Source organism: Onychostoma macrolepis, chromosome 22 (genome assembly GCF_012432095.1).
Source record: "Onychostoma macrolepis isolate SWU-2019 chromosome 22, ASM1243209v1, whole genome shotgun sequence".
In the NCBI taxonomy this organism is placed as follows: Eukaryota; Metazoa; Chordata; class Actinopteri; order Cypriniformes; family Cyprinidae; genus Onychostoma; species Onychostoma macrolepis.
Window position 1 is genome coordinate 5,037,316 of NC_081176.1, and position 13,966 is coordinate 5,051,281.

General features: G+C 36.0%; 1 protein-coding gene across 2 annotated transcripts; it reads left to right on the forward strand.

Annotated features, from left to right (window-relative positions):
* Positions 1–1,634: 1,634 nt before the first annotated feature.
* On the forward strand, positions 1,635–12,420 carry LOC131529850 (uncharacterized). 2 transcript variants are annotated; one of them, XM_058759793.1, is made up of 5 exons: positions 1,635–2,213; positions 5,356–5,676; positions 7,782–7,910; positions 8,052–8,083; positions 9,013–12,420. In XM_058759793.1, exons 1-5 carry the CDS (start codon positions 2,078–2,080, stop codon positions 9,388–9,390), a joined length of 996 nt encoding a protein of 331 aa, XP_058615776.1. In that variant the 5' UTR covers positions 1,635–2,077; the 3' UTR covers positions 9,391–12,420. The 2 variants fall into 2 exon arrangements, with proteins under 2 accessions (XP_058615776.1, XP_058615777.1); XM_058759794.1 differs by lacking the exon at positions 1,635–2,213 and adding an exon at positions 4,484–5,163.
* Positions 12,421–13,966: the final 1,546 nt, after the last annotated feature.

The window sequence follows — 13,966 nt, forward strand, 5'->3', positions numbered from 1 at the left end:
TGTATTGTTTTATTATAAACCTGCGGCGGCAGCTGCAGGTGGTCCGTAACGATGAGCAAAACGCCGGTGAACCGCGTCCACGCAGAGCGGCCGGGATTTACAGCTGCGTCGTCCCAACATCGGCCGGAGGGCATATCCGATCAGAGGCCGACGTCGCGGCGACGTATTGCCGATTAGCAAACGATCCCTGAGCGACATCGTGCCGACGAAATTTTGTACATCGGGCCGACGTCGGCCAGACGTACGTGTGCTGTCTGGGTTTACAAACAGTCTACACAGTAGGCTACATTTCTGTGTTGCAAACATCAAATAATAATGAAAGTATTGGGGTAAACGTTTATAATCCGGATATAGACTCTGATGTTGCGGCAGCCGCGTTCAAAATGAGAATCTGACCTTTGGAACTGTTATTACGCTTCAAATGATTGTAACGGGCGGCGCAGGTGCTCCAGCACCCATAAAAAGACCATAGTTTAAGAAAGATTAAATAATACAAAAACATTTGTCTACTTACACATGCATAACTCGTGCAATGGAATACTATGTGACGTGATTTGCAGTCGCATGTCGTAATGTCACAGCATTTTATTTAAAAAATGGATCGGTTCCTTGTGCCAAGTAGGCTAGGCCATGCAGCCCCGACTATGGATTTTTCTAGTAAACTAGTCGAATGTTTATATTAAACAGATTAATGTAATACTAAACCATCCTTTAAAAGATGGTTTAGTATTACATTAATCTGTTTAATATAAACAATTAAAATGTCTTCTTTTTCCCCGATGCATTCATAATTATTACTTTTGTCGGTGCTTTGCAGCAAGCTTTATGCGCAGGCTTGAGCGCAGAATGCAGGCTATAAAGCTTGCTGCAAAGCACCGACAAAAGTAATAATTATGAATGCATCGGGGAAAAAGAAGACATTTTAATTATTTATTACTAAATTAGTGCTTTCTCATTTAGTGTCGGCTGCAAACGCCGGCGCTGACTCTCCATCTCCACAGTAGGCTAATGGACGTGCACATTTTCATACGGACTACATAATTAGAGAAGATTTTTTTATTTTATTTTATTTTTATTTATTTTTTTAATTAGTTCCTAGTAGACATTTCAAGCTTTCTATAGATTTGTTTCAGTTTAGTTTATGTCTGTGAGCCGGTTCATTGTTGCGACGCGCTCCATCCACAGAGACTGCATGAGACGACAGAAAGCACATCCAAAAATGAATAAGTATTTTAAGTTCTTTCCGCAGGAAAAGAAAAAAAAAAAGATTGCGCAGGCGCCCCCATGTCATAAATTAAGCGCGATAATAGGCCTACTCCTACACTCCTCATAAATACTTGAAATGCACCTACAGCGATTTTATTATTAATATAATAATAATAATAATAACCTGTTTTGGTCATATTTACTATTGCCCAGCTCCTCCTGTCATTGATCTATCCCCTGAGCACCTGCGTTTAAAATTCTCTGGCGCCTCCCGGTTATAAATGTCACGTTATGCCAAAAGGTAGCGAACGGTGACTGTTAAAATGTATCTAATGTCTAATTCATTCAATCAAGAGATTCGTTCAAAAATGAAACAAGTTCATATATTTCAAATAATTTTTACATATTTTTATTTTAATAGGCTCATTTATAACATTTTACTCTCATTTAAATAAAACATTTTGTAAGAAACCTAAGTGAATTAGCCTACATATTATTTTGTATTTATCTAATGTTTTGCTTCAGAATCTTGGGAGAACCGTGATCTCTATTCTAAAAATCAATTATCCAGAGTCTTAATAAATAGGCTAATATCTGGCATCTAATACTAACTGTTTCTAATATTAAAATGTAGACTAGGATGTAAAATGTACAATCTTACACACTTTATTTAGTACAATAACAACAAGGATTTGGTACATTTATAATGCATTATAATGCCACTTCTAATCCATTGTGCCAGTGTGCGAAGTCAACCCCCACCCCATGCTCCCAAGTTATAGTTTCACTTTTCATTAATCGTGACACAGCAGTTTGTAATACACCAGTACGCTGGATGCCAACCGCCGTAAAACAATAAGAAGAAGACACAATGGCCTCGGGTTTACTGAAGAGAAAGAACATAGCACTATTATGTATCAAAATCTGCATTTATTTTTTAGAAAACCTAATGAAAATGGAACTTCTCTTTATTTCGCCCTTATTCTCCTGGTGTTTACTCGACCATGGTAAGACATTTAGGCTTAATATCTTTCTTTCTGCGTTCTAACGATTTGTGATAGCCGAAATTTGTGGTTAAAACGGTGTTTTCAGTAAAAACAGTAGCCAACATGCATAGGATGCTTCGTGGGCACAACAGAAGCTGTCAGATAGGCTAGGCTAGTGCGTTAGGGATGGTTTGGTAATCTGTCATAACGGGTTACATCATGCAGGAACAGCAGCCAATTGGTTTGTCTTCTGCATTGACAGTATTCTGTGTAGCTACAGTGCGCCATGGACGGAGTGATGAAGTATATTGCTCCGCCTGTATAATTATATCATTTAATCCGATTAAATTCGACACAAAATTCTGAGTTAAACACTTGTACAGTATGATATGGGAACAATAAAGGCCCTGTGGTGAACTATAGCTGAAAACAATGACCACGTAAACTGCATTGACGAGGTAAATTGGAAAACATCTTGACAAAAACTTGTTAATTCAGCTGCTGCACCATCCTTGTAGTAATTTACCTTGCTGTTACTAACACTGTGGAAAAGAAATGTCTTTATAATAAATGTTACAATTAGGCAATTATACTTATTAATTATTGGGAAATGTCACTTTTGTCACTTTTTCTGTGTGTTTATAATATTTATTTATGACATTCCATATTTCTTTATCTTCTTCTTCTTCTCATTATTATTATTATTATCACCCCTGGCAATAATGCATGGTTTTACCTGTGACTACCATACCATAATTTAATTATTTTATTTACAAAACATAGGTGGCGGGGAAATAACTGGACAGAAGGCTGCAAAGCCAAACCAGCACAATTGTTATATTTGACAGTAATGCATATCATTTGTACACCCAGAATGCACTGCAGCATGAAGCATTTTGTTGATTGTCACCATTGTTGAGTTTCATACGGTGATTCTTGGATATCTGTGTGTATTTGACTGATATGCTCAAAACATGTTGTCCAGCATGTTTTTAAAATTCCTCAAATTATAAGATTGCCATAATACTGCTGGAGCAAATGCTGCAGTATGACAAAATCAGTAATAAAAAAGTTTAGATACACACTAAAACCTATAACAATCAGTGATTAAGTTGCAAATGTGATCAGTGAATATTTAAAAAAAAAATCATTAAAATAGACAAAATGACTTATCCAAAATCCAAGTTGTGTATGATGTGTTAGAAGTGTTACTGAATATATTAATATATTACAGGTGCCATACTAGCACCAGTTAAAAGAAAATGTGGGAGTACAATGTAATAACAATGTAACAATTCATAGTGAATATCCCATTTACAGCTTAAAATCATGTTTCCCACTTAATTCACATCTTTACATTCTAGTTACATGATGAATTGCATGTGCTCAGTTCTTTGAGTTCAAGTGCATATCTTTTTATTATTATTATTTTTTTTAATGCACTTTTGAGACAGTCCCTTAATTTGCTCTAAGAATGTCTTACGAATATCCAACATGAAACTCACTTTACCTCACCTACCATCTTCTAGCAGGAGCAGAGTTTGGGTCTACGAAATAAAACCAACCCAACCAGCCCATTACGCTCAAATATAGTGTTGCTAGTAGAGCATCCTGATATAGGCATATAGGCCTATTGTAAGAACAGAGGTGCTGTGCCAAAATGCGTGACCTAGGGAAAAGTGTGACCAGGGGTTGCTCTTCTGCAAAAGGAGCATGCAGACGCTAAAGCGGAATGGAGCAATATAGTACTGCTGTAAAACACATCCAGACAAGCTAGATATTGTAATGATCATCTAAATGCTTGTAACAGAAGAAATAAAACATTCATGCTTTGTAGGATGTCAATGGGTTTCACTATTGTGATTTAAGTAAGAAAAAAAAAATAATTAAGTAAAACAATATCAACTTCAAATTAGTGTTCCTGACCAGGGCTTTGATACTGCTCAAAATTTATGAACTTTCATGTGACTTTCATTATTCTATTACAGTTAAAGCATCGCTTTATATTTCTCAAGTGAACACGCTAACATACAACTACATGATAAATTGATGATAGGAAAATTATTTTTAATTCAAACTTTATTTATCAATTTATTTCCTAGACAAACCTGTTGTTTTGCTACATAAGACATCAGTTGATAAGAAGGTGCATGCATGACATTTGGACCCTCCAAAAGATTGCAGCTCCACTTGCATGGAATGCATCTATGTCAAATTTCTTTCTAAAAACGTTTGTGTTCTGCTGAAGAAAAGCATTGCACACATTTGGGATAGCGTCAGGGTAAATGAATAATGAGATCATTTTATTTAATTTTTTTTAATCAGTTCTTTAAAGGATTTGTGTTGGTTATTTATTTTTTTTAATTTTTTGTCTGTGTTTTACTAATAGCAAATAATGTAATATAATCCGTTTCTCCTTTATTTATTTTATCTCCATCTAGTGAACAAACTGTCTGACATGCTTGTATACAGTGTTTATTACATATACTAGAGATCTTAATTATACATTGTATATGTAATGTATAATTTATAATTGTATTTAGTATTATGAATAGTGGAAAACGGTATTGAAATGGTGAAATTATTGTAAATGGCTGGAACCATTACTGCCAGTACTTTACTGTGAAATTAGTACTGTCCTTTAGTATAAAAACTACATAATATTTACTTGTTTCCCAGAAGACAACATAAGTAGTTTTTTTCCCAATCATCCAATTCAAAAAGGCTCTTTTTTTTTTTTTTTGAGCATTACTAAATGTTTTCCTTGTGTAATATTTGTCTGAGTCCTTCAGTTGGCTTCAGTATGAAGATGGATCTCAAAACCATACAGTCACTGAAAAGAGTTCAGATATGCAGGAGATGCTGGAAAACTATGTTTAAATGCTCAGGACAAACAAGGGCATCATGAACAATTATCACAAACATAGCAACAGATTTTGATCTTGGTAGCGACACAGTATTAAGAATCAAGGTAAACTTTTGAACTGGTTCATTTGTGTATTATTGTAGTACTCTCATCAAGGGCAAAGTGTTTGACATCTCAAACACACCTAATGGTGTTGCCATTAATGCAGAGGGACAGAGCAGTTTTATTTTATATAATCTGCATTCATTGGGAAGAAATTGGGAATTTATTAAAAATTGTGATTAATTTCTTCTTCAGGTGCATCTGGTGACGATACGGACAGTGTGTTTGTGATGCAAGGAGAATCAGTCACTCTACACACTGGTGTTGAAACAAACCAACAAGACAGAATTAGATGGTATTTCAATGACACTCGCATCGCTCAAATCACTGGAGATCTCAGTAAGATCTGTACAGATGTTCAGTGTAATAATGGTACTGAGAGATTCAGAGGCAGACTGAAGCTGGATCATCAGACTGGATCTCTGACCATCATGAACATCACAACTCCAAACTCTGGAGTTTATAAACTACTGATGAGCAATGGCATTATAAAGACATTCAGTGTTAGTGTCACTGGTGAGTATCATTTTAGTCATTCACTTGAATCATTTTAGAAAACTGATACATTTAAATTGTCCCAGTAATTGTTTTCATTGTGGCCTGTTTGAAGAAGTGAGCTTTGACTCAATATTACATTATAATTTAGATCAAATCTATCATGTTTTTACATGCACATCAAACTGACAATTGTCACCTTATGGATTTTAAACTTTTGAAGTTTATTGTTAACAGAAAAAAGTCATAATATTAGTGTCAAGCTTGTCTTGCGTTTTGTTCCCCTTGTGCTCCCTTATGTCCTTATTTGGTCCTTCCTTCCTAAAAGTTCATTTATTTCAGTAATTCAACTCAAACTGTGAAACTCGTGTATTAAATAAATTCAATGCACACAGACTGAAGTAGTTTAAGTCTTTGGTTCTTTTAATTGTGATGATTTAGGCTCACATATAACAAAAACCCACCAATTCACTATCTCAACAAATTAGAATACTTCATAAGACCAAAAAAAAAAAAAAACATTTTTAGTGAATTGTTGGCCTTCTGGAAAGTATGTTCATTTACTGTATATGTACTCAATACTTGGTAGGGGCTCCTTTTGCTTTAATTACTGCCTCAATTCGGCGTGGCGTGATCAGTTTGTGGCACTGCTGAGGTGGTATGGAAGCCCAGGTTTCTTTGACAGTGGCCTTCAGGTCATCTGCATTGTTGGGTCTGGTGTCTCTCATCTTCCTCTTGACAATACCCCATAGATTCTCTATGGGGTTCAGGTCTGGTGAGTTTGCTGGCCAATCAAGCACAGTAACACCATGGTCATTGAACCAGCTTTTGGTACCTTTGGCAGTGTGGGCAGGTGCCAAGTCCTGCTGGAAAATGAAATCAGCATCTCCATAAAGCTTGTCAGCAGAAGGAAGCATGAAGCGCTCTAAAATTTCCTGGTAGATGCCTGCGTTGACTGTGGACTTCAGAAAACACAGTGGACCAACACCAGCAGATGACATGGCAGCCCAAATCATCACTGACTGTGGAAACTTCACACTGGACTTCAAGCAACATGGATTCTGCGCCTCTCCACTCTTCCTCCAGACTCTGGGACCTTGATTTCCAAATGAAATGCAAAATTTACTTTCATCTGAAAAGAGGACTTTGGACCACTGGGCAACAGTCCAGTTCTTTTTCTCCACAGCCCAGGTAAGATGCTTCTGACGTTGTCTCTGGTTCAGAAGTGGCTTGGTAGCCCTTTTCCTGAAGATGTCTGAGCTTGGTGACTCTTGATGCGCTGACTCCAGCTTCAGTTCACTCCTTGTGAAGCTCTCCCAAGTGTTTGAATCAGCTTTGCTTGACTGTATTCTCAAGCTTGTGGTCATCCCTGTTGCTTGTGCACCTTTTCCTACCCAAATTCTTCCTTCCAGTCAACTTTGCATTTAATATGCTTTGATACAGCACTCTGTAAACAGCCACACCTTTCAGTAATGACCTTCTGTGACTTACCCTCTTTATGGAGGGTGTCAATGTTCGTCTTCTGGATCATTGCCAAGTCAGCAGTCTTCCCCATTATTGTGGTTTCAAAGAACAAGAGATATCCAGAATTTATACTGTATGGATGGTCATTTATTGAAACTCAAATGTAAATATTCTAATATTTTGAGATACTGATTTTTGACTTTCATGAGCTGTAAGCTCTAATCATCAAAATTAAAACAAAAAAACAACAAAAAAAAACTTTTGAAATGTTTTACTTTACATGTAATGAATCTAAAATATATGAAAGTTGCACTTTTTGAAATAAGTTACAAGAAAAAATGAACTTTTTCATGACATTCTAATTTATTGAGATGCACCTGTATGTCAAACCCCTTTGCTACGTGTGTGTTTTCTGCTTGTTACCTGTGTGGCTTTATTTGGATGAATAAAGACAGTTGAATGTGAATCTCCTTCATCTCCAACACAGTAGCAGAGCGTGACAATTAGTCAGTTTTCCTGTGAACACTGCTGTTTCTTGTTGCTGTTTAAGCTGCTTTTCCTTACAAATCAACATCATACAATTTTCTACAAAATATCAGTCAAAAGTATTGGTAAAGTTGTTTATCAGTCCATCTCTAGTAATGATGATTGTCTGTCTTTAGCGGTTCCAGATTCAGGCCTGTCTACAGCAGTAATAAGTAGTGTTGCTGTTGCTGCTGTTGTTCTGCTGGTTGCAGCTGCTGGTGTGATTTATTGTTGCTGCAGGAGATCTACACCAGCAGGACAAAATGGCAAGTATTGCATACAGTTGATTCGACAAGCTGGAATAATGAGATTTACTGTGTGAAAAAAAAGAGAATGTTTAAAAATGTTAAAGTTTGTATATTTATTGTAATTGACCAAAGTAAAATTTTGTTGTTTTGTTCAAACAGGAACAATGACACAGCACAGTGATCCTGACCTGGTGAGACACTATGTACACAAAATCTGTCTGTGATGTCATTTTAAACCACATTAGACCAAAACAATGTGATTTTTTTATGTTGGAGTTTGTTTTGGGAGTTTGAAACTGCTTGCTTTGAACTATCATTTGTCTGTGGTGATTATGCTATAGGTAGGTGTGGCTCTGGGGCTTTTTTGACATCAAAATCTTCTCCAATTCATTTATTCTGTTTAGTCCCTCAAGATCAGACATCCGTGAATAAAAGCATGAATACTCTGGAGAGCTACTTTATAGAAATTGAAAATGTCATTCTGTCGAACTGAAAGCAATACGACACTGTTTTTCATGTTCAATAGTGTATAGCTGCTTGCTTTAAAGCTCTATTGTACAAAGTGCTATATACATGCTGAATTGCAGCCCGTCCAAACATATCCACATCGCTATGATAAGATGCTTTCTTAGCTGCTGTTTTCTCAGCACTGTTATTTTTGCTGTGTGTTTATTTTGCTATTGAGAGAAAAGTGCACAGCACATATTTGCATAAACGCCACTCTCAGCAGTGCAGGCGGCGTCAGAATGTATTATATCTTATTATATTAGAATGTAATATATGAACAGTATATTGCTGGTCACATATTTCAAACTTATTTTTACTCCTAAAGTGAATAAGGAAAAGTACTTAACCATGAGTATATTGGGGCCTTAGGTGGTATGCAACTTCTGAGGTTTCTGTGTGAAAGTATGTTTGTTTTCATTCAAAAATCATCACATAGAACTAATAATACTTGACTTATTTAAGAGAGCAGTGTTCCTGTGCTGTATTATTTCAGAATGAAGAACAAAGATGTTACGACCCAGGGTAGCACCTGTTCCCTATACGGGATCTGGTCGCTTCTAGGTGGCGTCTTAAGTTCTGGTTTGTGTTGTGTTTTTCTTTTGTCTGTTTGCAGGGTGGAAATGAGCAGCAGGTGCAGTGGATCTCCAATGATGAGTTGACTGATTTAAGGATCTCTGTCCTACAGTGTGGTGTGCCCCGTTTGAGCTTGAACAGACAAACAGACAAAAGATTTCAGGAGCATGGTGGAGAACCATTGCCCCTTATTCAGGATGAGATTCTACAGATGGTTGTTGCTGATAGGACATCCCTTGATCAGACCTTCAGTACCATGAAGATGGGTTCTGCTGGAGAGGCGTCCACTGATCAGAATGAAACCACACTGACGGATGCTGCTGGAGGGGCATCTGCTGATCAGGCTGAGACCCTGCAAACAGGTGCTGCTGAAGGGGCAAATGTTAATCAGGCTGAGACAGGGTGTTACCTGCAGTAAAACCATGGTGAAGGGATTATTACAGCTATCGAGACAGAAACAGTGTGTTTCCAGTATTGCTGTTTCTTTAACCCTTAAATGCATGAATGTTTTGTAAGGAGTGAAATTATTTCCTTACGAATCCAAAACGTCAGGAACTTACACAAAACAGATGCCATGCAACAAAACAATAAAACTAAGCTGGAGAAGAGATCTCCAAAGAGAGCAAACACCACCACCCCCTTTGCTCATTTACGAGCCCCTTCTCCACTCTCCAACTTCACTGTTGGCCAAGTGAATTTCTAAGTGACACTGGGACGTTAATGAATGGATAATTGAAAGTATGGGATTTCCAGAATAATCAAATATATAAATTAATAAACAATCAATATTTGTGATCAGTTTTTAATTAGAAATATTGCCTAAATTTAATGATCACTTGAAATTGGAGTCAGATTGAACACGGAGCTAGACTAAAATTGAAACCAAATCCTGATAAATTCAGAGGCGAAAGTAAAAGACCGAATGAGCATTAAACCTTCAACCAGGCCACTGGACTCCGCTTTTGGGCCGGCGGGTGGATCGCCAGTTTCGCCAATCACTGTTATATATTTGCGTCTTTATAGCGACCCGGACCTATATATCTAACACAGATGGACCTCTAACTCTCTAAACTCTCCTGATATTTTAATAACTATTACAAAAGAAAAAAATAAAATAAAAATAAAAAATTTCATTACCTTTTGAAACTTAGAATGGTTCAGTTTGAGCAGATGATTTTACCACTGATTTTGATGGCAGGCAGCTTATTCACCACATCCACCTTCAAATGACAGTGATACTTCTATTTGATTGCATACAGTATTTGCTAAAATCGATTTTTAAAAACGTAATTAAATATGCATATCACTGTTTTTGTTGTGAAAAAAAAGTATAGGCTACGCTTGTAATATATTAATTAAAAAGTTGTGCATGTCATTAGGAGGCACAACACTTGCACCAATTGTTTCGATTTAAGGTTTTACTAAAGGAACATGCATAAATGAGAAAATAAACTGCAGGACGTGCTCAATGTTAAAGAGAGTTATTAAGCGCAATAAGCCATGGAAAATATCTCAATGCTTTAATCGCACTGACTGACACACACCTGAAGCGCATACACAGAAAGCCTTCTCTCTCAGACAGTATGTGACACTGAATTCAGTTTTCTTTAGTGGCGTATTGCGCTTGAACGGTCAGATGCACACAGAATTATTTCAAAATATCTGTCTTGGTGAGTTTTAGAATCGAATCCTTAAGCTCTGAATTGTAATTGAATCATGAGGCAAGTGAAGATTCACACCTCTAGTATATACACTTTATTTAACCAGAAAGCCTCACTTGTTTTGTCAATTATAAACTTGTGTTTTCAAAATTCCGTGGCCCATACCGATGCTTTGGCTTTTGGTTCGTATGTTATGTATGTATGTATGCATGTATGTATATGTAGCAGGGATATGTTGTTACACCAGATTATAAATTTTAGTTATTTACATTATTTTATTTTTAATTATTATTTGTTAGGGGGTATTTTATTTTGACAGAAGGTTGTGCGCTCTTATCAAAGGTTATAATTACAGTGTGCACATCGGCTGACATCATACGTAGGTGAGAGAAGGAAATCACGGTGAAATCTAGGCTCGTCCTCTTTCTGGCGATGCCATTAAGAGGAGAGAGGTACGATTTCATGAGCTCTGTTAATTTGATGTTAAATTTTGTTTTCTAGCTGTTCACTTCATGTTTAAATGATCAAATGTGAGAAAGTATTCTATTTGATGTTATGTTAAACCATTAGTTCGAGATATCAGTGTGTTAAATTAAGTTTATTTGAGTGCTGTTATCGGGTAAATAGTGAACTGCGTGAAATGGCGCAGTGTGTGCATTGTGTGTAAAAGATGTGTTGGCAGCTAAGCGGCTATCATCACGATTAATTGGATATATATATATATATATATATATATATATATATATATATATATATACACACACTATATTGCCAAAAGTATTGGGTCACCCCCATCTAATTAACAGGTTTGACTACTTTAGTAATTTCCATGAATACAAATCTTAATTTTTAAGCATATAATGATATTCTAGGGAATTGTTTGCTTCTAATTTTATAGCAACAGTTTGGACAGGACTCTTTTCTATTCTAACATGACAATGTCTCTGTGTATAAGGCAAGGTTCAAAAAGAAATTATTGATTGAGTCAGTGTAGAAGAACTTGACTGTTCTGCAGAAAGCCAAGTCCTAATCCAAGCTGAACACCTCTGGTGTGACTTTAAATGCAGACCTTGAGCCTAAAACTCATCACTAAACACCAATGACTTGTACATACACTACATGGACAAAAGTATCGGGACACCCCCTTCTTTAGAACAAAAAACGGCACTTCCAAAACTGTGGCAACGAAGATGGAAACGTAATTAATTTATTTAAAAATTGTATTTCTATCTCTGTTGCAACAGTTTTGAAAGTGTCTAAAATGACTGTTCCCATGTGTACAAGTCATTGGTGTTTAGTGATGAGTTTTTCATCCTCTGAGTACACAGAAGTGCCAACACAATCACTTGTTTGTTTGTTTGTTTGTTTGTTTTATCTGCAGTAACAAAGTATGTGAATCCAGCAGGCCATATAGATAAAAAGGAAGACAACATCTGAAGCTTTAATGGGTGTATTTTCAGTGCTTTTTGTGCTGAACACAGTGTAAAGGGACTTTAGTATATAATTGTATTAGTATAAGTAATTGTATTAGTATAGTATTAGTCAAAACATCTCCAGGGCCCATAAAAGTCCTAACACATTTTAGGGGAAGTTACAAAATTTGAGTATCCTTAGCAAACTGTGTTGCATAATATGTGCACTATCTTCCAGGTCACTGATCCAACAGACAATAGGTGCCTTTTATGCTCAACCTGGCACCTAAGAGACAGCCTTTTAAAAAATCATCTTGCCGTGTAAAATGGACTTCCCAATAGTTATACCAATGCTCCAGATAGCATATGGTTAATTTGTAATGTTGCAGTGTATGTTCTATAATATTGGAACTGATTTTGTGATTTGATTCCATTCTGATTTTGTTGTCTGTTTTATTGTAAAATGCAAATTTCTAAATTGAAATAAAACAGAAAAATAAACACTTTTATTTGCTTTTTCTAGTTGAATGGAATTTAAAGGGGACCTATTATGCAAAATTCACTTTCATTTATTTTTATTTTTTTAAACATAATATTGTGTCCATAGTGTGTGTACACAACCACCCAACTGTGTTAAAAATCCATCCACTCCATTTGTTATTTTCCTGATAAATCAGAAACAGTCTCAAAATGAGCATTCAGAAATGTCCTCCAAGGTGATGTCACTTTGAATAGGCTCCACCCCTAAACTGGTAATGCTCTCTGACTTATTAGCTTAGCTCTATCCGTGAGTGAGCAGTACACATTCCACCATGTTTATCTCCTTGCTAGAGCATTGAAATTCAGCATATAAGCATGGAATTAATTCTTAATAAGCTACTGAAGTTATTCAGTCAAAAGCAGTGAGTGATTTTCTGTTTTCCTTTGTTTTTTGATCCATATTTACAACACAGACAGCATTAAGTACTGTATGTTACACTGCTGTCACACTAATATACACATGTGATTTCTTTTCCAGCTGTTTATGTTGACAGACATAACTGACTGTGTTTATGTAACTTCTGTGTTTTTCATATGAACTGTTTTTGACAGTTTAAGTGCATTAAGACATGAAAGATAACTTTTTTAGAGTTTAGTACTCAAGTGACAAGCGCCGTATCACAGCCTCGTTCTGTGCTTCGAATGTGTGAGCTCAGAAACGCACAAATGTAACTATGTAACTACTAAATGTATCTATTAGTTTGTCTAGTTGTTTATGAAATGGCATTTTTGTTAAAAAAAAAAAAATATTGGTAACACTTTACAATAACAGTACATTAATTATCATGTACTAATACCTTAATTAATAATTACTTGACTATGAACTAATGAAGAGTTAAGACGTATTAATCAAGAACTAATGAAGAACTAACTTAACTACGACATGAGTCATATGAATTACCTCATGAATAACACCACCTTAATTACATGTTAGTTCCTGCATGTTAGTTAATGTAATAATTAACACTTTGGGGTAAACTAAATCAAACATGCTCTAGAAGAAAGATTCATGAAAATGGCACACTGCAAAATTGTTTAAAAATTTTCCACCTGCAGCTATGTCACAAACATCAGTGAATGACAGTGGATTTCTTGCAATATTTACGTTTAACCTAACTCATCCAACGCACAATGATGCATTCATAATTAAAAACAACTTCATCTCATCCTGTTTGGAGTGATTCCACTGCTGCCCTCCTACAATAACGTATTCATTAAGCAGATGCGATTTTCCAAATTAAAATCAGTGTTAGCATAGAGATGATGGTTATGTTATGGATTGGTTTACTGTCTTTATATCATAATAATGCACTGAAATCAGACGTTTGTCTTGAGTTCTTGCTCTTCTTTTGGGCCACTATTGCTCCTTCAAAATGTTAAC

Coding starts and splice junctions, on each gene's coding strand:
- LOC131529850 (XM_058759793.1), top strand. CDS start 2,078: ATGGCCTCGGGTTTACTGAAGAGAAAGAACATAGCACTATTATGTATC. Junction 2,214..5,355: donor CTGGTGTTTACTCGACCATG/GTAAGACATTTA, acceptor TTTCTTCTTCAG/GTGCATCTGGTGACGATACG. Junction 5,677..7,781: donor ATTCAGTGTTAGTGTCACTG/GTGAGTATCATT, acceptor GTCTGTCTTTAG/CGGTTCCAGATTCAGGCCTG.